The sequence below is a fragment of the Trachinotus anak genome, unplaced genomic scaffold (genome assembly GCF_046630095.1).
Source record: "Trachinotus anak isolate AG129_WGS33_773 ecotype Australia unplaced genomic scaffold, CSIRO_AGI_Tana_v1 ptg000012l, whole genome shotgun sequence".
In the NCBI taxonomy this organism is placed as follows: domain Eukaryota; kingdom Metazoa; phylum Chordata; class Actinopteri; order Carangiformes; family Carangidae; genus Trachinotus; species Trachinotus anak.
Window position 1 is genome coordinate 14,135,124 of NW_027273863.1, and position 23,583 is coordinate 14,158,706.

At 41.2% G+C, this 23,583-nt stretch overlaps 2 protein-coding genes across 6 annotated transcripts; both read right to left on the reverse strand.

Annotated features, from left to right (window-relative positions):
• snorc (secondary ossification center associated regulator of chondrocyte maturation) lies at positions 1-5,439 on the reverse strand. The gene is made up of 3 exons (XM_071491002.1): positions 5,231-5,439; positions 967-1,134; positions 1-841 (listed from the first exon to the last, which is right to left on the reverse strand). The coding sequence occupies exons 1-3, from the start codon at positions 5,301-5,303 to the stop codon at positions 732-734; spliced, it is 351 nt and encodes a 116-aa protein (XP_071347103.1). The 5' UTR covers positions 5,304-5,439; the 3' UTR covers positions 1-731.
• A 1,317-nt stretch (positions 5,440-6,756) lies between these two features.
• gigyf2 (GRB10 interacting GYF protein 2) lies at positions 6,757-22,770 on the reverse strand. Of its 5 annotated transcripts, none has more exons than XM_071491001.1 (29): positions 22,631-22,770; positions 20,266-20,317; positions 19,921-20,077; positions 19,635-19,730; positions 19,306-19,414; positions 17,372-17,477; positions 17,180-17,220; positions 17,021-17,053; positions 16,687-16,863; positions 16,010-16,221; positions 15,674-15,815; positions 15,290-15,541; positions 15,003-15,175; positions 14,531-14,687; positions 14,241-14,407; positions 13,375-13,469; positions 12,857-12,985; positions 12,574-12,704; positions 12,351-12,454; positions 11,755-11,895; positions 11,508-11,666; positions 11,167-11,418; positions 10,962-11,084; positions 10,523-10,774; positions 9,617-9,813; positions 9,334-9,485; positions 9,034-9,227; positions 7,750-7,891; positions 6,757-7,644 (listed from the first exon to the last, which is right to left on the reverse strand). In XM_071491001.1, exons 2-29 carry the CDS (start codon positions 20,301-20,303, stop codon positions 7,577-7,579), a joined length of 3,999 nt encoding a protein of 1,332 aa, XP_071347102.1. In that variant the 5' UTR covers positions 20,304-20,317; positions 22,631-22,770; the 3' UTR covers positions 6,757-7,576. The 5 variants fall into 5 exon arrangements, with proteins under 5 accessions (XP_071347102.1, XP_071347101.1, XP_071347100.1 ...); XM_071491000.1 differs by having other exon boundaries at positions 12,351-12,451; positions 16,762-16,863; positions 22,631-22,764; XM_071490999.1 differs by having other exon boundaries at positions 16,762-16,863; positions 22,631-22,764.
• Between the last annotated feature and the right edge of the window lie 813 nt (positions 22,771-23,583).

Consider the following 23,583-nt stretch of genomic DNA (forward strand, 5'->3'; position numbering starts at 1 on the left):
AAAAAACTGTTTTCTCCTTATTTTGACTCTACAAATGTTTGTGGTGGTGCAATACAAACTTTAACACAGTGCACTGGTGACACCAAGGGAATATTTTAGAAATCATTTTGGTGCAAGGTAAAATCATTGTGAAAGACTAATAAAAACCTCATATGTAGGCACATATATCTCAGATATATTTCTATTGATTGGAAAAAGTAAGACGGACTAGCAAAAGCACACACATACACGTACACATGCACACACGCACAGGCACACACATATCATGTACAAATAAAAGCTAACACATGCAGTATATTTCACACCAAATTCAAGACAATAAAACAAACAGCCCACAGACATTAAAAATCCTTTAGAGGATGCATGTAAGATCTTGGAGAAAAAAAAAAAAAAGTAAAAAGCAAAGAAGATTAAAATGACATTGACTATGATTTCCACTGGAAGAGCCAGCCAGTTTCTAACATTACACCTTCAGGAATAAGTGGACATGTTGAGCAACAGTTAGAGTGTGTTTACAGGAGTAAGTCTGTAAGTAGTCAGTCAAGGGACCTGCCACAGTTTTCAGCATCTACAGCAAAGCAAGAGACTCAGCTCATCTTTGAAAGAAAGGTGAGGAGAGAGTTAGGAGTCGGAAGGAGCAAAATGAGAGGCGAAAGACAAGCGCAAACACTCATGCCGTACAAACACCCACACATCCATACACACACGAGATGGGATGGGATGCATTCACTCTAGGATGCGGTGAACTTTCTGAGTGTGATGACGATGAGGGCGAGGAGAACAGACGCACCCAGGAAGACCGCTATAACGATAGCTGTGATGGCCCCTGGCCCCAACACACCTGCACACACACACACACACACACACAGACACACATGTACATAGATACATTTTTAATTATCTGAATGAATTAAAAAAAAAAAAAAAACATGGTTTTGCTCGGTAAATCTATTGTGTCAGTCTTACCTTCCTCCTCATCCATGGCCTGGGATTGTGTGGTGTCCTCATAGTCGCTGGTGAAGGACTGTTCTGTCATGTCCTGGAAAGGGTCTTTGGTTGTGACATCACTGGGTGGCTCTCCAGACATGGTGTCCTGGTTGTCTCTGGATGTTGAGGCAGGGTCTGCAACCGTCTCTGCAGAACAAGAAAAAAAGAAAACACCTCACCACTTGTACCTCTGTTTAACATGGACATAAAATCACTCAATCCTTGTAGCTGCCCTGCAGTACTGACTGCTGTTTTCTTTAGGCAGTAATTTCACTGATGAGGCACACAGCTTTGCTGATGGCTCTGTTCGACTTTTCTCTGGACACTGAAGCCTTGGCATAGCTGTATACATGGCCCCGTCTGTAGTGACTCCAACAGCCTCTCTCTTGTCTCACTGGGTTAACGGCTGAGACCTGGGCATAAGGATGTCTTTGTGGAGGATGAACATTTTGTGCGTTTGAGCTACAGGTAGCCTCTCAACACATTTCTTGTTTCCACAAGGGTTCTACCAATCTCGTCTACTACCTAAAAAAAAATATCCTCAACCGAGGTTTGTTTGATCATTTCAGAGCAGGAGTAGATACTTTATGCTTTAGGACAAACAGCTTTAGGGGGTTGGCTGACTGTTTATAAAGCCCAGTTTCTGCACAACTCTCTGCTCTCTTGTCTTCTGCCAATCAATCGTCTGTTCTCTTTCCATCCCAAATTGTCCTCTGACATTTCTCCCATCTGAGCATGAAGTTACCCTGAGACTTTTCACACCTCTACAGTAGCCAGAGAAACCGAGTTTCTCTCAGGGCTGCAATTCTGTGTCCTAACACAACTTTAACCTTTGGAAATTCTCAGTTGAAACTGCCAAAATGCCTCTGTGATTGTGGTTTGCTGCCGTTACTCTGGTAATTGAACAGCTGTTCGTTTGAAATCCAGAGGAACAGGGGAAAATTTGATCTTCATCTCCCCTGAAAAAACAAACTCTTCACTCACAAGCCCACCCATTCACACACTCACTGATTCACTTATCCTATCCTCAACTCTATGCATACCGACAAAACCATAATCCAAACATTTTCACACTCAGCTTATTTAACGTTACATATTTACTTTGTAGCCTCTGACGCCCTCAGTAAACTCCTTAACCCTGTATCATATCTTTTCCCTGCTTTCTTTTTTCTGCCATTATCAAAGAAGCTTCATATTATTGACTCTGAGAAAGAGGAAAACATGACGAGATTACTAATAAACCGGTACCTATGATAAAATCTCAAATCTTTAATGTCAGCTCGTTGTGGTATCTTCTGAACTCTGATATGCACATCTGATGTATTTTGATGCTACTGTGTTGACTCAAAGTCGTGTGCAGCTCCCTGTCCTGTAGCTGGCTTAAGGTTTGGAGGCCCGGGCCTCTGGCCAGCTCAGCCATCAATGAGGCCTTCAGCCGAGGGCACAAAAGGCAGCTTGTGCGGTCACGCAGGGCGGCGGGCTGCAACCAGTAACAACCGGCCAGGCCCAAACCAGGCACCGGCTGGGCACTGGATGTCAAACAAACTTGTTTATTAAATAGTCCCTGTGTGTAAAAGGCTGTGCCTTATGGACGCCTTGATTTAATAAGCAGGCAAAAAATAATAACATGATGTTTTCCGTTGATGTTTGTTTCCACAAAGAGGGGTTTACTCAATCTTGTAATTTCTGTTAAATGTATTGAATATAACTGAAGCCTCTAGAAAAAACATTACTCTTATCCAGTGTGTCAGTGGTTCCCATCCTCTTTTGACTGATGTACCTATCAGATGAGCTATGTCAACTATTTATCCATTATTTTAGCTAACTATTTCAACTTCTCATTTGTATTTACATGTCACAACTGACTCAGGCTCAGTTACAGCTCACTGGTTATTCTAAATTTAGTAAAAATTGGTATCACACCGATTTGTAATCCTATTTGGCTGTTTATTTCCCTTAACACAAATATGTAAATACATATATGTATGTTTTAATTATATCATAATTGTTATTTTTCTGTTGTTTTCTCTGAGTATAGTTGTATTAATTTGTTTCGATTAGCTGAATCCCCTCCCCTGCCAATCGCCGACGGACTAGGAACACTGCACCAGGTCACATAACTACAGACATCAACCAAGAATCCTCCTCTTACGCCACACAAGTCCAGACTCATTAAAGGCTGGCAGACTGTAAGGAAGGCTGATTTCAGACACTAAAAACACAGAGGGCCATTTATTTGTACCTCAGACCTTTTTGGTCAGGATTTCACACCAGCTAGAGAGATGACAAAGTTCGTAGACGGGTGTGTGTGAAAAGTAACCTGGCCAAGCATTGAAACCACAAGTGATGCACGACATTGGTGGTGCCGTGTGTCCTTGCTTCACCCTCTTTAAACTTTGACAGGTGGTGGTTCCCTTTTCCAATGCAAAATATTGTACAAATGACCGGTGAGTTTTGAATTTTATTCTGAAATGAAAAGTAGGATCAGGGTTTGGTTGCTGGAATCAGTTTTCACGTCTAGTTGCAAAACTGTTGATGAGCCTTTTTCTGTTTCAAAGAACAAGGTTCTGAGTCTCTCACACTGTCAGATCAGATCAGTAATTTTGAGGAAGATCAAGGAGTTATTGCATGAGTAATTATCACACTCTTGCTTTAACTTCTTTTTTGACACATCTCAGTTTGTTTCCCATGGTGAGTCAACCAATGGGGCTGCATGTCACGCTGATTCAGTCGCTGTTTTGGGGTTGTGGTCAAGACTGGTAGAACTGCCTGACAACCTCACACAATGTAAACAGCAAACACATCAGTCACAGCAGATATATGTGATGAGGCTGTAGAGTGGACATTAACATTTCTTCCTTAACTTTATATAATTGTGGAGCGAATTTTATTGTGATTATTATGTGTGCTTAGATGCTCAAAAAGTTTCCTCTGCGGTTCATCGCGATAGTTGTGAGGCATCAAAAATAAGTTTCCATCTTAAAATTGTACAGTCAGGAGGAGCCTTCAAGGTATTTTTAGAGAGATGCAGGCAAATCATAGCACCAGAGTTAGAAAACATGCCACGGTTCTGGGTCACTGCCTTTTTCCCTGACAGTAGGATTTGTGTCCCATATAAAAGATGACAGTTCACAGCTATGTTTTTTTTTCACAGGATAGGATCATCGACTTGTTATAGCTCCACTACCATCTTGACCTCTGCTCTGACCTCTGGGTCTGAGAGCTGCTAGAGCTGTCCAGAGTTTTTTTTCAAGCTGAAATGAGTGTGTGAAAAAAGAGGAACAGAGAAATGCTACTAGAAGTAAGTGAAAGTAAAAGAAAACCAGTGAGCGTGCGAGTTAAATATCACATAGATCTTGAGAACCAGTGATTGTGGGTGTCAATGCTTTCTACATCACAAAAATATTCTACCTAATCCTTTCATCTGTGCCTGCTTTTAACTACTACCTCCAAAATCTCTTCACACATATGAAATAAACCCAGCACCTATGGATGTTTCACTACTTAGAACCCAAACCAATACTACACAGAATCACTTCACCTTAGCTCGAGTCTGGGGGCAGCTGGTTTTCAGTTTCATACAAACATCAGACACCATGAAAGCAACTGAGTCATCCTGTTTGTCAAAGAGCAGCTTTCACAGCTCTCAGAGCTTCAACAACTGCATCATTTACATCAGGCTGCAGATGCAAACATCTAAGCCTGAGAGAGTGTGCGTCTGTGTGTGTGTGTGTGTGGAAAAGACGGCAGAAATGACACATATAGACAAACCTTTGATCTGATGTCTACACAGGATTAAATATCAGCCTGTTTATCTGCACATATAGCTGATTAAAATATAGGTTAGTGTTAGAATATAAAATGTTAAACCTACTCATTCTAAAATGTTTCACAAATTTAAGACACAGTGTAAGGGTGCAGAAAAGATCAGCAATAATTTTAAATATGCTGTTTTTTTCCCCCTATTTCCTTTTCCTTTTCCTGAAACAGGCTAGTGACTTTACCACATTAAAAAAAAAAAAAAAACTATTTCTCACATCACACCTTTCATAGAAATGAAAGGTGATGAACCTGTCATAGAACCTGACAGCCGAATGTTTTGCATAAATCAGATTGTGCTCTGTGGTCCTACAACATTTCTACTATAATTATTTTCAGCAGAAGCAGACAAGGTTACATGTCTGTCACCCAACGACAAAATTAAATAAAAAATAAAAAATGTCAGACTCAACAGAAGGTTTACCTGTGTGTACAAAGGCTACCAAGAGGCCAAGGAGCGCCAGTAGGAACATTCTGCAGATACTGCTGCGAACCATGGTGGCTGTGAAGGATGACCGTCCTCGAGCAGTGGCTTCAAACGAGTTACTCACCCTGGCAGAGGAGCAGGAGAAGAGTAGAAGGGAGCACAGGAGCGGGGTAAGGTAGGCAGCTGAAGGGTGAGTGGAGGGGTGGGACTAGGTGTGCACCAGATTGTCTGGACAGTGTGGACTTTGTGAGTACATCATCGCAGGGCCCACCCACTCCAAACTCCTCCAGCCACATAGCTGGGTGTGAGGGGTAAACATTCGGGAGCCATTGACCTTGGCCAAGTTGCATCACGAAGGTCTCAGCTGGATACTTTACACCTTAACTCTTGATGGGAACATCTGACAGCAAAGAGATTCAATTTCAAAATGTAAAGATGGCAGTGGTGGAGAAAATATTGGAATCTTTTAGTTAAGTAAAAGCATAAATATCTCTGTAAGAAAAATACTGCATCACACATAAAAGCCCTGCGTCCTTTAGCAGAACCACAGAATTATTAGCAGCAAAAAAAAAAAATAAAAAAAAAATCGGGGACTCATCAGAGACGGATCAGAATAAGAACGGTAAGAAGCAAAGCAGCACAGGCTGAGATATGATGACTTTTAATCTACAGCTAAGTCTCCAAGAAGGCTGGGTACCATGTTTCCCATAATGCAACCTGATGATGAGAATGAACTGCCATTAGGATTCACTTCATTCATTAGGTTAACATTGTGCTCATGTTGACCTAATTTCTTGAGAGGGTTTTTTTTTTTTTGTCTTTTTCACCTTGACCATCAGAGGCAAGTGGTTACAGGTTTCCAGCTGATATGGAAGCTGCTGTCTCTGTTGCTTAGAGCAGTCAACTCACCATTTCTCACTTTGATCAGTTCAGAGTTATTTCTGTAATTTAACGTATGAAAACTTGCTGATGATCTGTGTGCGTGCTTAGAAATATGATGTTGCTTTCCATTAGGAGGAATTGGCGGATTTCATTTCCTCTTTGTGGATTTTCACACCATGAGTAATTTAGTGGCAGATATGCACCACAATGAGCGGTGAGAAGTTGGGCTTTTACTTCCTGAAAAGTTGGAGTTTTTGAGAGACAACATATCGTTTAAGTTTATAAGTTGGTTTCAAACTTGTCTGCGTTGACACAAACCGTCAATACATATGAGGCAAAAAAACATAAACGACTGTCAGCAGAATATGTGCAGCAGTGGAAAAAGGCATGTGATGCCATTTTTAATTTTGAAACCAAATTCTCATGAATTGAGGCATTTAAAATGCTCTTTAGTTGAATTACATTATAATTCCTGATACCTGGCTTCACTCCTATGGCCTCTTTAACCTGGTAACGATTAATTTGAATTTATACGTTTCCAGCCCTTAACAGGATCCCTGTAGTGTGACCGCTTGAATGCATGTAGATCCAATGAATTTTGTGGTTTTGTGAATGGTTCAGACAAAGGTGTGAACAGCCCACACATCAGACTGTTTTATTATTTCATACTGCAATAAAAAAGTATGACTCCAGCAGATCATTTTCATATATTATAATACAGATGCAGAGTTGAAAGTTTATTCTTTAAACAGCCTAGTATTTTACAGAAATAGATAACTACTTGGAACTTTTGAACATGTCCTTAAAACAGGACATAAGTGGGCACGAATCCTTGGGCTCTACTTTGCCGTCATTATCCATGAACACCCAGCAGAAAACAGGGAGGGGAAAGAGAAGGGGGGAATTCAAAGTGTAAGGGGAAATCTTTCAATAAATAAAACAAAATCAATGGATATAATCTCTCTAACCTTTCTGATAATACCCCCACAACCCCACCCATATATCCACACTTTAAAAAAATCCCATACCATTGAGGCCAAATTTGAAATTTGTTGTCACTGTGAATTTCTACTGCAGGACATGATTTGAGGCTGAGCAGATGATGCCAAATGGACATCAATGCCTCTGCAGACTCTCTCCAGAAACTTGAGTTCATTTAGTGATTAATCTCTTGGCTTGTTGGATGTTCCATTGGCCAGTTTGCTCCCGTCCATTTCTCTCAAGGATTTTCGTCAGGTTACAGGTCCGTTAAACAACAGGAAGACATACCCTGCCTCAGAGATCCCCGTTTGTTCACAATTTAGAATTTATGGGGGAATACCAGAGTATGTCTGATAAATGGGAAACTGAAAAAAAAAGGTGAAAGTCATGGAAGCAGTCGGGGGCTGGGGCAGGTGTTGGGGTAAAACAGCTGCTGTTCAAACTGGATACAGTCAGTGGGGTTTGCTTGGCTGCAGTCCCTTAAAAGTCCTCCAAAGTCTCAATCTCTCCCATATTCAATCTCTCAGATGATGCATTCACAGAAAAACCTGAAAATTGAAAGCCACAAAGATCCAGTTAGGAGATGGGATATGAAAAGCAGCAACATGTCACTTCAGATTTTCCAGATTCAGCAGATGGGTGTTTGCTCTTACCTAGAAGGCTGGGGTCTGCACGGACCATCTTCTGCTTCTTTTTCTTCTTCCCTGAGGTGACGGTCTCGAAGCGCTGCTGCTGGCCACTCGTATGGTTAGACTGGTAGAGCGACGAAGATCCTGTTCCACCCCATACAGAATCCTTGGCAAGAGGGAAATGTGGATTTAAAAGCCATTCTGTGAAGTTCTGGTCCTTGATATCAGCAAATTCAAAATTCTACTATTTAAGTTAATGTGGTCCCAGTAGATTGTGATGAATCTAGTACCAATTACAAATGTCACAAGGCGAATAAGACAATGAATGAAGACTGAACACTGATGTTTTACAAATCACCTTTTTAAAACTGCAGAAAGCCAGAGCTCAGTTCATGATTATTCAAAGTTATGTTGAGAGTGATTTTCTAGTACAATGAAATGCAAACATGATGCTCGCTGATGGCAAACTATATCTACACAACAGTAACCAGAGATCATCTGTAACATTCAAGTAGAATAGTGACTCATTTTTTTCATTATTGATTACTCTAGTGATTAGTATTTCCATAAATTGTTTAGTCTATAACATCAATATAATCAATAATGAAAAATGAGCATGACAAGTTCTCAGAGATCAATGGGACACCTTCAAATTACTTGGCTTGTCTGATTGAAAAGGTCCAAAACCTAAATTATCATAAGCTGAAAGCTCTAACTAGATACGATGAGGTATTTTTGCCTAATAAATAACCTACAAGTTTTGATGGTTGAAAGGAGGTAAAGCAGCGGCCCAGACAGTCTAAATACTGAAGATAAAGACAATGCTGCCTTCAAAAGCTATGGGAAATAGGAATACAATACACCTAGCAGACTTGATTTCAATTTTGAAACAAGAAAGAAAAAAGCATTTTAAAAGTATGTTATACATAAGAGACAAGGACCATGCGGACAGATTTGTTCTTCATCCACATGAGGAAACAAGGAATAAACAGTGTAATGCCTTCTTTTGGGGCTGATCCAAAGGAGTGACGCAAGATAGATTCACACCAGAAATGTAAACAACAGCAGTCGTCATGGAATATGACGGCATTGGTTATGTCAGATGGCTTGTTCTGATTGCTTTTCGGGTGCCAGGCAGAAATACCCCAGAGCAAAACCTATTTCAGGGGAGCAAAAGGAACAGATGTCTCTCTTTTTTAAAATCACATTTCACGACTCACATGGCTTCACAAGGCAAAATGGGACCAAAGCTTTTGGTATCCATATGCTGAGCCTTGAAATAACTGGTACCACTTCAGTCTCGCTCACCTGCTGCTGTTTGAGGGCTTGCTGTTGGTTTTGCGGTGCCTGTTTTTGTTGGTTAGCGTTCTGTTTGGCACGACGTTCCAGGAACTGCTTGGCAAAGTCCTTGGCCTCAGGAGTGTCCCCCAGATAGGCCCTGATGTAGTCGTGCACCTCGTATGGAGAGTCCACTTCTTTCAGGAAGGAAGCAAATGTAGGAACTGGCAGGGAAACAGATGGAGAATATTTCTGAGTTTGGCTTTCAAAAATGGTCCATCAATAGTTGTGGGTGGAGTGGCTTTTCAAAACATATTTTTAAAGACGTACCATCCAGATTGTTGGCTGTGTTGAGGGTGTGCAGAGTTTGCTCACACCATTGCATGAAGGTGTCCTGCTGGCTCTTATTGACCCCCTGGAACAACTTTAGCAGCTTCTCCTCCTCTTCTACCTTCTTATTGGCTCGCCCACTCAAAGAGTTACTTCATGTACACAAACAAATGCAGGAGGAAAACAAAAGGAAGTCATTAAGAACTGTGAATTACTCATATTCTTCACATGATAAGTCATGCTTTCCATCAGAGGTTGTGACTAAGACATTCTTAATAAATACCTGAGGTTGGCGTTTCCTTTGTTGTTCTTCTGCGTGGTGCCTTTCCTGGTTGGTGGAGGTTGCTGAACAGCCTCCTTCACAGCCTCATCCCAGAAGCCCATGTTCGAGTTGTGGGTGTCCCCCCAGATACTGCTGGAGTCCCAGTTAGTGCAGGTGCTGGCGCTCACAGATCCCCACACTGAGTTACTCAGAGATGTCTGTGAAGAGAGCAAGATACTATTATTGGCAGTACACTTATTTCTAGAGCTTCAAAGGACAGATATTTTCAGTATCAATTAATTAAATGACTTGCTGACTAGTAGGTTGTTTGGTCTATATAATGTTTGAAAATGGTCACAAATGCCAATCACAATTTTCTACAGCCCAAGGTGATGTCTTCAAATTGCTTGTTATGTCTGGCCCATGGTTCAAAACTTGAATAAATTCAGTTTATCCTCATATAATACACAGAGAAGTATCAAATCTGCAATACTATGAAGCTGGAACGAAAGAAGATTTTGCTTTTGTGCTTAAAAAAATGACTGAAACAATAAATAGTCTACTTCAGTTTTAGCTCTTCTTGAGATCACTTGAGATTTTTAGAATTAATGAGGTAACATGAAAAACAATGTGGCCTTGTTGAGTTTTTACACAATCATTTAAATTTCCAAAAGATTTGTCAAGTGAAACTGTGAAGAGCCAGACAAACAGAGCCTATTCTGTCAGATCTTCAAAGGTTTATAAACTGCCCAGAATGACTGAGCTCTCACACCGACATGAAATGAAAACTCCAACAAACAATATTTTTATGTGAACAATGGTTTTCCAATGAGAAAATTTTGCTTGCCGCATCCAACTCTACAACTCCTCCTAGCTTTTATCCTCTTTCAGCCAATCAGAAACTTAGCATCATTACATGTCACGTACAGTTCTGTTTTGAGGGCGGGTCTGTTGGGTGACAATGGGGTGGTGTTGTTGTTGCGGCTGTTGCTGCTGCTGCTGATCCTTTCGCTGTTTCATCTGCTGGGCTTCCTCCCTCTGAATCTCCAGTAAGGACTTGGTAATGACTGGCTGTTTGGCCACATTACCCCAACCAGACAGCTTGGCCTGAGGCTGCTGAGCCTGTTGCAGAGCCTGCTGCTGCTGTAGCTTCAGGAGCTCTTGCTGCTGACGCCGCTGCTGTGGGTCATGGAGGGAAAAGGAGGGTCAGGCATGACAGGAATTAGTTGGTGTATAGCCATTTGTGTTAGCATTTGGTTCAATAACAAAAAATAATGCATGATTTAAAAAATCATAACTCGTACGATACATTGCTGGTGACAGAAACTGAAACACAACCAAAAGGCCTGCTGCTTGCTGTCCTTACCTCCTCCCGCGCCTGTCGTTCTCTCTCCTCTTCCAGTTTCTGGATCTCGGCCAGTGACAGGGCGTTCTGAGTCTGGTTTATAGCGTTAGCCGACTGCTGACCCCACTTTGAAGAGGATGGAAGCTACGAAACAGGGTCAAGAGTTTTGTAAATTTTAAATACATTTTATATTGTCAATTTTTACTGACAAATCTTGTGGCCTTACCTTCATTTGTGCAAGCTGCTGCTGCTGTTGTTGCTGCTGTTGAAGTCTCCTGAGGGCCTCTTGTTGCTGCTGCCTCTGTCTTTGCAGCTCCTGCTGTCTTTGGGCCTCCTGCTCTCTCCGTTTCTGCTCCTCCTGTTGCTGTTGGGCAAGAGCAGCTGCCGCTGCAGCAGCTGCTGCCTCCTCCTCTGCTCGCTTCTCCTCCTCACGCCTCCTCAAGGCTTCAAGTTCCTCTTGCTTTCTGCGCTCCTCTTCCTGGTGAGGTAGGAAACATTGCAATTTAAGAAGACATCTCATAAGTCCAGAAAGGATGTAAAGTATAAGACATGTTTTTGTTAGTTTACCTGTTTGCGAAGGAACTCTTCTCGTTTCTTTCTCTCCTCTTCTTCCCTCCGCCTCTCCTCTAATCTTCGGAGAGCTTCCTCCTGTGCTAGTCTCTCCTCCTCTTCTTTTTGCCTGCGCTGTGCCTCTTCTTGCTCTCGCTGCCGCCTCAAAGCTTCCTCCTAAAGATTTACAGCAATAAGTCAGTATCAATGCCTTCAAAGAAAATGAATAAAATTGCTTCAGATTGATATTGTTCAAATGCTCGACCTGTTTTTGCCGTGCCAGCTCCTCTTCTTCCAAGCGTTTGCGTTCCTCCTCTTGTCGAGCCCTCAGTGCCTCTTCCAGCCGTTTCCTTTCCTCTTCCTCCCTTTTGGCTCTCATTTCTGCCTCACGCCTCTCCAACTCCAACTGTTGGATGATGAGAATAAAAATACGCTCCTGTAATTATCTATAAAGACTGAAGAATCCACGCACGTTTCTGACAGTCATCCTAAATCTTAAAGTTATTCTGTTCTATTTTATCTAGTCTGCCTACCTCTTCATACCTGTGAGTCTCATAATAAAATCTAAGATTAAATATTTTAGAATTGCAAAGTAAAACGTACAAAAGTAAAATTAAATTAATCTTACTAATATGTTGATATATCAGACGACCATCTACTGTTCAGTCTAATTTAAATTATTTCATAGGACTTGGAAATTCTCCTTTTGCTTTTTAATTTTCTTAAGAATTATGCCAATTTGTGGAAAATGTATTTGTTACAGTAAGTAAAATATATATATAAAATATATAAATATAATAAGCTGGACTTATTTCCACTGAGACAAAGAAAACAGAAGTAGTAAGAAGAAATACTCTTTACCTTTGCAGCTTTTGACTTCTCTAACTGTTGCATCTGCTCGATGGTTGGAGCCTGAGCCACTGAGTCTATGGGTAAATCCCACACGCTGCTGCCATCCCATGCTGCTGAGAATTTTAAAATATGATGCATTACACCTGCTACAACATGAAATTTTTTAATCCATTCACTCTAATGTGATTCAAAAACAGATCGATGCTGCAGAACACTGAGGGCTGAAACTCACTGCTTGGAGCAGCTTGTTGGAGGTTTGGTGTGCAGGAAGCCTGAGAGGACGGGTTCTGCATTTCCCATACAGAACCAGAGTCTGGTACAGACAGGGACCGTGTAACAGGAGGTAGGAGGCTCTCAGACGCTCTACAATAAGATGAGCAAATAAACATTAATAAATACAGTGTTCCCTTCATGTAAATGCAAGATTTCTAAACATAGAGCACCTCAATCAACACAGGTAGATGTAGATTTACAGGTAGGGATGACATGTTTGTGCAATAATATGACTCTCAAACCTTATCTTGAGTGCCTGGTATTGCTGTAGTAGCAGGTTGATCTGCTGTTGGTGTTGCTGTTGCTGTTGAAGAGGAGCTGAGCTAAGAGCTGCAGCTTTCTGCTGGGCCAGGGCCTGAGCATACTGCTGCCTGAAAGGAGGAAGACAAGTGGATAAGAGAAATTAGAGAAAATGAGAAAAGGGAAACTTAAGTTTTAATTAACATCAATATTTCAGTTATTTACATACAATATTGGACATATAAATCCCATCATTCCAATACATGTAATATAGGTTTGGGGCAGCTCATTTTGATTATAAGGTCAAAGATTAACCCTGTAACTTATTACAGGAGGTGAGGCAATGTGCAAAAGTCTCTATTTGGATATTTGACTTGACATCATGGCAATCAACTGCAAATTAAAAGTTGGACTGCACCTATTTTACACACACATACAACATTTTTTGTATAAATCCTTCAGTTGCTCTGGTTAGAAGTAGATATGCTTCAGAGACGTGTCAGATCTGGGACTGGCGTACCTGAGGAGGTATTGATACTGGAGCTGCTGCAACTGGTAGAGGTTGAGAGCAGTGAGTTCCTGCTGCCTCTTCAACCTCTCTTGATCACCATCACCCTGCATCACATCAAGAGATACAGACTCAGGATAAATCATAACAGTCAAACAAGCAAAAGATGGCACCAAATATAAGATGATGAGAAAAGGGGTGAATTCTGTGCTGATGGCGCAAAAACCAAGACTACAGTAAACTCAATATCTGTGCAATTAGTTTTGAGTTTCAGTTTTATATAACATCTAGCTGTATAAAGCTAAAACTGACCCTTACTTATTTAACCAAGACCGCAATTACAACGAAAGCTGTCTAATAAATATCAACTTCATAGTCATGCATAATTATAACAAATAATTCAATATAATACATGAAATAATTATGGATTTCTTTGTCTTTGAGAATTCAGAACGACCACTTCCATAACAAATAAATACATAAAAATAGGAACCTCACATTCCATCTACTGATACTTGCTGCAGGTGCTGGCTGTTAGACATTCATACATTCACTTGGTTTAACCGTATCTAGCTGCTTCAGTTGCGTCCATTTTCATATCGTTTATATGAGGACATGAAATGCCACATATTTAACAAGATTTTGAACGTGACATGGAAGAGAAAAAAAATTGCAATTGCTTTATGAAAAGAAAAACAAACTCCATATAATAAAGAAAAAGGTTGTTGACACTTTAAACAACTGGTATATGTAGGATTCCTTTATGTGGAGTATGACACCACCTACAGGTCATGGCTTGTACTGGCAACTAGCGATGATTTACAAATCAAACCTTTGGATATAAGAAATAAAGCAGGACACATTTTGCAAAGGCATACCTGTAGGGGTGGAGGTGCAGGGCCTGGAGTAAACGGTACCCTCCCCCATATCTTCATGATTTCTCCAAGTGGTTGAAATACTTCATCACATCCTCTTTTGACTAACAGAGACACTGTGAAGTAACCAGCCTGAAACCACTCAGTCATCTCATGGTTACTAAATGGACCTGAAGAATCACAAAGAGAGCATTGGAGGGTCAAAGGAAATAAGAGAAGTTTCAAAAAAAAAGAAATGAAATAAAATGTATCTAAGTCATAATTTGAACACATAAAATCTCTTCCAGTCTCACCCTGTATCTCCCCCTGGGGGTCTTTGTAGAACCATTTGAGAGCAGCTTCATGGGTAAGCGGGAGGCCTGCAGGTTTGGGCTTCTCTGAAGTCTTTGCTGCAAGTCTGTCATCATCTACCACGCCATCCTGTAAGTATGCTACCATCTTTTCTGCCTCCTGGAGGGGCATTTTTAGAAGTTATACATTACTCATAACTCCTAACATAACTGAGCTGATTAGTCAACTGATTGTTGGGATTTTAGTGGACATACATTTTTTTTTTACTTTTAAAATAAATTAACCATTAATCATTTATTGGAAAGGGGTAGTCACTTATATTGTATAATATTCACAATATGCTTTCCTCTTCAATGAGATTCAAAGGATTTTAGAAGGTTCTAACAATCCTTAAAATCAATCAATTAAAAGAAATCTTAGGACTGTTGGTGGAACTGTGGTTGAGGACAGCAGCCCTACAACCTAATAACTTACCTGCTCAAAGTGTTTCAGTCCCTCATCTTCATCTGTGTCGTGTGGCACAGTCGTGGGCCTGCCTATTGGTGCCATTATACTAGAAGGGAAAGGCAAAGGATTGTTCATCGCCACAGGAACCTCCATGGGCTTTTGCTGCGGTAGCTGGATGCTGGGTGATGGAGCAGATACTTCTGCATACAACAGGAAGTGGAAATAGCAGATATTAGTGGGGTTTCATGGTAGGTACAGCATAAGTGTTAGATAAGTCTTTCTATTTACTGTGAAATTCAAGAGCCAAACCACACCTGCAAGGGTAGTGGAAATGTGGGTCATGGGTAGGGACTCCAGCATGCTGTTAGACATAGGGACGTGCAGGGGGACTCTGCAGGGCTCCGATGGGTGCTCGAGGGGTGGCTGCCGTTCAGCTGGCCTCTCAGTCTCTTCTGTTCTGCTGGGCTGGCTAGGGGACAATGATTGGGCAGGGGCCTGCGGCTCTGAGACTGGTGGAGCAACAGGCGGAGCAACAGGTGGAGCCTCCTCAGACACTCTGGCCAACTCTATAAAAAAAGAATAAAAAAAAAATAGAATAGAATTTGAAATACAATTCAATTTCATATCCAAACTTTTCAGTGCTACTAACAATTCATTAAAAAAAACAAACAAAAAAAACCCCTATCAAAGTGACTGACCTTTTCGGTCAGCCTTGGCCTCCATTTCTGTTTCTTTGGTCTCCTTGGGCTGACTGTCCTCCTCCTCCAAGCCCTCTTCACACTCTTCCAGGGGCTTGAAGTCGAGCTCTGCCTCTTCGAGGATTGGCTCTTTGGAGGCTTTCTGATAGCATAAAAAGAACAGAATTGGAGAATATCTGACAACAGTATCAACCCATGAAGCTTTTAAATCTCAGTAGGCAAGCGATGATCTGTTCCATAACGTCTAGCAAAAACAAACCATTTTTTATAAATAGATGAAACATCAATACTTCATACTACTGATTTATTTAAAACTCTCCTCAGGTCTCCTCTTACCTTGAGAGAGAGAAAGGCCCCTGACGAGTCGAAGGTGCCTGCCTCCTCTTCTGCGTCCTCCAGACACCACTCTGGCAAGCTGTCCCTCTCATCTTCCAGGCTGCCGCTGCCTGACCGTGGCCTCCTGTATCCACGTTCGTCTTCTCTTGCATCGAACGGGAAACGGCGACGCTGGTCTGGGTGTTCCCGCCACCCTGCTGACCGAGGCCCATCTGAAGAAAACAGAAAAAATGTTAGGATTGTATAACCAATCTTAATCTCATGACATAACTTATCTTAAGATGGACAGCCAACTTTTTAGCCACCAGCAACACAACTGAAAAAAAAGTGCATTTTCAAGCATGTGCAAGTCAAAAACAGAGGGATGTAAAACAGACACCAGGGTATCACTGAATTGTCCCAGATAAAATACGTATCCTTGATGGGAACCTGCTAAATGTCATAATATTCTGACAAACCAGAAAGAAAACGCAGACATGAACAACATCTAGTTGTACACTAAAATTTCTACTATCCTGTTCACTACAATGAAAAAAACAAACCCCATAAAAGTTTACAGGCTGTGACACACAAATGTACCTTATTCTGAAACAGGCCATACAACAAATGTAGTGGTACACAACAGATACATTTATCAAAGATAAATGTATCGGTAAAATGGTCAGTGCTGTGCCCACCTGGGCTTGGGGGGCACCACCGGTCACTATCCCGTCGAGAACCCGCCAGACGCCAGCCCCCCTCATCATCCTCACCATTCTGATCATCACGAATAGTACGCCAGTTGTCACTCTCTGAACGCGTGAAGTCGTGCTTCCTCTGTAGGCCTGTCCCACCATCCTCGTAGTTTCCTCGGACTGCAAAATATTGCGGATTGATTAGAAGTGCAGCCATCATCATTACATTATAAAAGCGACATATCATCCAACTTAATGCTGCCAATCAATTAAAGACAAAAAACTCATGTGTCTAAAAATCTCAACTTCCTGTTGTTTAATAATTTAACAAACTTACTGTGATTCATCTGAAAATGTCCTGGAGCAGCATCTATCATGTTTACAGAGAGGAACAAATAGTAAAAGTAAGCCAGTGTATTTGCCAATGTGTATATCATGTATTGATTTTTTTGGCCAAAAAAAAAAAAAAACAAACAAAAAAAACACTAAAACCAACCTGGGTCTTTCCGACCTGGCTTTTCAAACCTTCTATCTCCCCTGGTGTAAAAAAAAACAAACAAAAAAAACATGCCCGTTCTGTAACATGATGAAAGCTGTTTAACTGCGGTCTAGCAAAAACTCAAATTGTACATCTGTACATAGTCCAAACAAGTCACATTTTCACAACAAATCTTGACACCACAAATACCTTTCTTCCCAGCTCTGGGAGCGATGCATCTCCCTTCCTCCACGACCAAACCCTTCCACATCATCAAAACTTCTTTGGTAAAACCCTCCATCTCCTCTCCCTCGGCCTGAAAGCAGGTTGAAGTAGCTTAATGTGACTCCATAAGATCTAGTTGTTCGAAATCGAGTGCAACTGTGTAGCATAAACTTGACTATAAGATTAGATATTTAACATTATGATCACAGGATCCAATTTGATTCAACCACTGGCAGTGTTCCACAAAACATTCTGATTTTCCTCAAAAGATGATCAGAAAACGTATACCCACCTTCTGTAACTAGGAGTCATTGCTGCTTAGATGAGTGAATTGGCTGTATTTTAAATGGTTCATGTTTATTTCATGAACACACAAATATAACTGAACTAGCATCATCCATTGCACATAATCTGCTGAATCATGATGCTGTACTCTCTCTTTCCTTGGCCATCTAGAAGATGTACAACAACCCAGCTCTTGTAGTTTTTAATGAATCTGTCTTTTCTGTGATTCACAGGCAAAATCCTTCAACAATGATAATCCATTTTGACCGTAATATGCTTTATTTTATTCTAATTGTCTTAGGGTCAGTTGGCAAAAAACAATATTGTGGATTACTGTTAACTTCTCATTTCTTGTACCTATGACTACTTCTCTTTTATAATACAACCATCTCTAAAACATGGGGACTCAACTAACCTTCAATGTGGGTAGTTCAGAAAAAGTTCAATGAATGACCTGACTGCCCGACATGGTCAGATGTGTCTTTCCATTCGAAGCAAGCATAAGTCTGCTATTAAGATGTTAAGAGCTTCTTCTGATTAAAGTTGACCTTTACTCACAGTCTGGACCTAAAGCTGAGTGTGGGAACTTGGGCTGTGTGAATCCAACACAGAGGTACAGAGAACAAGACCTTAAGCGGTGAAGAAATATAAGTTAAATTGCATAGCTTAATCATATTTTACATGCTCTCTTCATGCTGTACACAGTATGCCTGATATTAAAATGTTTTGAGCAGTAAACTTCTATTAATATAGCAGAAAGAATTCGAATTTTCAATTTTTATAAGTTAATTATAAGAGCAGAGAGATAAAGGTACAGCCAATGAATGTGCAAGATAATGATCCAGCACTTAAGAGCTGATCAGTGCCTTATGGTCTACAGTTTTAGCAATATGTGGTATCTTCCATTTACCATGTTATAAATTTTAAGTGGCTTTTGTCCAGTGACCGTCTCAGAACTGCAACTCTAAAGTTAAGAGTTGCCATTCTGATGCTTTTTGTTTTTGGCTTATTCCATCTAGCTAGTAGTTGCTAACATGCCTGAAAAGTCTGAGCAGACTCTGCAGTGACAAACAGGAAAGATGCTGTTCTTAAGGAAAACAAGATTTCTCTTCTGTAGCAGAAATCCCAACACAACATATGGACCCACAAATAATTATAAATCAGTCAAAACTGAGTCTCTCTAAACATTTAGGGATGACCTAACAACTCTAAACAGCTCTGTAAAATATAGTAAGCAGCTTTAACTGACTGGAGGATGTCTATACATGTCTGAGTGTGTTCATGTAAATCGCACTCTGATTTTAAACAGGGTTTTCCATGTTTAAGGCACATCAATTATGTGTTCAAACAGCTGGTGTTAAAGTATGCTGAGTAAGCACAACACCTACAGAGTGCTAATATTACATCCCTTGTCTCAAGCTGCTAAATTGGTGGGATTCTAAAAGGCATCTTAACTATCTGCAGTTGTTGTGACCCTGAAACTGCATAGACAGAATATCTACATAGCTAAAATAGACTGATTTGAAAAATGAAATTCCCCATAATGCTTCCACGGCGTCCCCTGCCGCTTCTTATCCTTGAAAAGTGAAAGGAAACCCAACACATCCATGTATGATCTCAGTTAAAAACCTTACCTCTACCCCTTGAGGTACTTCGGCCTCTTGGTGCCCCTGCTATCGGACCGCCTCCTCGGCCTGTCAGCCGAAGTACTGCTGCACTGTTTACAGACATGGAAAAATTTCTCTGCAAATACAGACAGGGGGGTGGGTGGGAGGGGGACAAACAGTTAGCGCTCAGCACTCTTCTTGGCACCTGTTCTGTGTTTCATAGTCTAATTACCAAAAGTAATGTGTATTCCAGGACGTTGCAATAACAAGGCCAGCTGGCAAGATAAGTCAGAAACACTTTCTGATCTTATCATTTCTCACCAATATAGTGACCTGATATTATGACGTTATCCTACCTGTTCCTCCTCTGTAAAAGACACGAGTGCCAGAGGCGGTAAGGGCTCCTCCTGCAGTATGGGCAGGAACTCCTTATCGTGTAGGTCTATAGGGATCTGGAAGAGCAAAATAAACAATCACAGGCTTCACTGTTAAGATCCATAAGGCTTTGAGATCATGTGCACACATCATGTACACACCAAACAAAGGAGATGTAAATCTAATCTCAACAGTAACATAATTTATATGCAAGTCATGTTGACTGCAAGCCTTCATCATCAGCTAAGACACAGATGTTATACCCACCTTGTTATCCTTTACATAAAGTGCTAACATTTCTTCTCTCCCGTAGCGATAGTCTGCAAGTTTATACTTTGGCAATGCAGGTGAGAGAGGTGGAGAGGCAACAGCACTGCTGCTTCCACCACCGCCACTGCCACCACCTCCAGACAGGGCACGGAGCCTGCAAAGAGAGAATGGGTTGAAAAAGCAGAACGAACAGAGGAAGGAGAGACAACACTAAAGCTGAGGTAGCAATTGGCATGTCTGAACATGTATAAAAAAGCTGCACTGGGCCCCAAAAGCAAACCAGTTTCACAACCTACTAATCACTTCCCCAGACTAATCATGAATTCATGCCAGTTCAATTACCATTCTGGTCCAAAGTTAAGTGTCTGGGTTTCGGCCATTCTTCCTTGAAGTTCTAAAAATATGAAAAAGGAGAAATCGGATTAGAACCACTCAGAAGATACCTTGCAGACAAATGAAGCATCAGTATATTACAGTTTTTTCCAACTTACACAGAAAAGAAAAACCTCAGATACTTATGACGCCGATTTTGCATATCTAATATTTGCTATCAGGTTTGGTTCAATGGTCCCTGATCTAAATTCAATTAATTCCCTTTACAAGTTCTCAGGAGCCAAAGTGACAACTCAAAATGTCTTATTTAGTCCAACCAAGAGTCCAAACCCCAAATATTTTTTATTGAAAATAATACATAACATAGAAAAGCAGCAAATCTTCACATTTGAGCAGCTGGAAATGGAGCCTGCCGTTTTTACTTGTTTAAACTACAAGGACTAATCCAACGCCTAAATTGTTGCAAATTAGTTTTCTGTTGATCGTCTAACAAGTTTTTTCAACTCTAATTCATAAATTACTGACACAACAGTTAGCTGTGTTAAAAGAGCAGCCCTTCAAAAATACTCTTAGAATAGTTTCAGAAAACTGTTCATGTATTGTAACTACTCTTTCAAGGTAACAAATATCTCAAATTCATTTGAAATAAACTTACATGCAGACAAAATGTTACCGAACCAATGTTATTCATTTTACCCTCTAGCTGACATTTGTTTCCATCTAGACCTATCAGGGCACAGTTCTTCTGGTCAAAATTTGGTAAAAAAACATTTAAGCTTTTGTTACTAGCTTTAACTTCTTGGGATATATAGCCCATCCCACTAGCACACACAACCAGTGTACAATTTCAATCTGCTAAAACTATTTTAGGAAGTCTCCCAGCCTGCAAGGAGGATATGTCCAGACACCTGTAATTGACAACTGAGGTGGTCTTTACTGTGGCAAATGAAATAATCACAAATAACCATGCAATATCAACGAGATTAGTCGTATGTTTACAGGAGTGTATCCACCGCCACGGCTTTACACGTAGGCTGGAAAACGAGGGTTTATCAGGCAGTGAGACCTCCTCAAACATCGGGCACAAAAGGCGACAGCAGACTCACAAACCCACTGACCATATGGGAGAGAGGACGAGCCACGTGTAAGTTGGAAGTTACATCAAACTCAGCTGAAGTGAGCAACATTTCTGTCACCTCCCCTGCTCGCTTTGTGCGTTTCATCGGTGTTAAAATTAAGTGAAAACCAAAACGCGTGGCTGAGTTTCCATTTCGGTGCGAGTTGTCTGCAATAATTAAGAGCTAATGCTCGCCACAGCTGGCCAGCCTGCTCCATACAACACAACTTTAGTCCATCTGGTTACAAACGTGTCCCTTTGGTAAGAGTGGGGGGCGGATAAAGCCAGTGGAGAAATGACTGACCGCTGAGTTACTGTAAAGTTGTCCAAATTGTTAGTTTTTGTGAAACGCTAGTACACCGTGTATTGTTATCGCCAGTGAGCGGAGGGCAGGGGCACAGGGCTCCCGCACGGATGGGCCGGCCCACCCTGAAGCTAACGCTGGTCACATTACTGATTCATGCTAAGAGCTGGATAGAAATGCACAACATGAGCCGCGGTGGTCACTCGGGGAGGTTTGATCGGAAAATCATCCTCGGTTATCAACATAACGCTAACGCATTAGCTAACGCAGCAGGCTAACACCCGTCAAATAAACAGCTAACATGAGTATTTCTCAGGACATTAGGGACTGACAATAGCCAGCCTATCCCCTCACGGCTGGAAGTTGACAGCAGGGTTATAGTAATGTAGAAAGCTGGCAGAAGACGTGTAGTTAAACTTGCAACATGCTGGTCCACACCAGGGTATTTTCACAAACCAGCAAGACGACAGCCAACTGTGGGTCTGCCAGCGCCTTAGCTAGCTAGCTAGCTAGCAGCGTTTCTCCCAGCGTTGCTCATGTATCTGTCGTACGTCAAGCTACACACACGTATTGACACTAATTTAACTCCCCAGAGGAAAAATAAGTCTTTGTCACATATTCTACTCAACAAACGTAACGCTGCTCCGGCACAGGTTAGTCCCTATCCTGAACACTAGTAGCTAGCACGCTAACGGGTTAGCTAGCTAGCTACATGCGGCCTTCCGAGCAGCCCGGATCCACAACAAAATTTCCTTGTCAGGCCGTCCCACACTGCACACGGCCCGGACACGCACACACAGACACTGGGGCCCGGTGCTGCAAGGCCAAGTGAACATGGTGGTTTAACAACAGTCCCAAGCACGCCAGCTCGTCAGAATATGACTCTCTGACATGGCACTTTAGTTAAATGAACGATTTTCCTTTGCTAGTGTATTAAACTTTGGCTGTCTTACCTCTGCTTGATCTGACAGCACAAGGTTTGTATGCGAGTTGTGTGGCTCTCTCTCTCTCTCTCTCTCTCTCTCTTTGCGTTTTCCACAAGATGGCTGAGCGCAGGTCACATGACAGCAGATAAAACCCGTATGCCGTGGTAAGATTTGCTGACTAGTACTTACTCGCAGGCACCGAGGTGAACATGACCACACATCCAGAGTCAGGAAGGGATATTTTACCTGCAGTACATGCCGCCTTACAGTCCCACTCATGCACATGTGTACCCTCTGAATGAGATTTAAACGCCTCTCCACAGAACAACTGTTTATAAGTATTGGTAATTGTAATACTACCATATAAAAACCAAAAAAACAAAACAAAACAAAACAAAACAAAACAAAAAACGGGTTTATTCTTCTTCTACGCATCTTTGGGTATTTTTGTGTTCATTTGTTCTTGTACAATACTTTCACATGAAAACACCAAGGGGATAAAGCTGCAGTGGGCAGGGTCACCCCCAAGGCGCCTAATTGGAGCCTGTTTAGATTGTACATTAGAAATGATAAGCGTTTTGACATTACTTACCATCATATTTCTCAGTTCACTGACGCTTATTCTTATTCTCTAATTTTACCTTACACAAAACAGTTGCATTGCTTTTGGAAATCAGCAGTAAGTGTCAAAATCTAACAAGAATCTGCTTTAACAAACTTAAATAACATGAGTGCAGAGTTTCACAAAGGGCCGTTCACAGCATTTCACTCTTCACTTTTCACACTCCTCAATTAGGCCCTGTTCAGACCGTGATGCATTTAGGGCGATACGATCACAAATTGATAATAATAAAACAATAATAATAAAAAACAACCTTAGTTCATTTAACAGCTTTACTGGTTGCGACAACTGTACCACAGTATAAAAACACTAGTAGTTCGCTAATTAGAAATATTTCAAAGCACGCATTAAGTCGGAA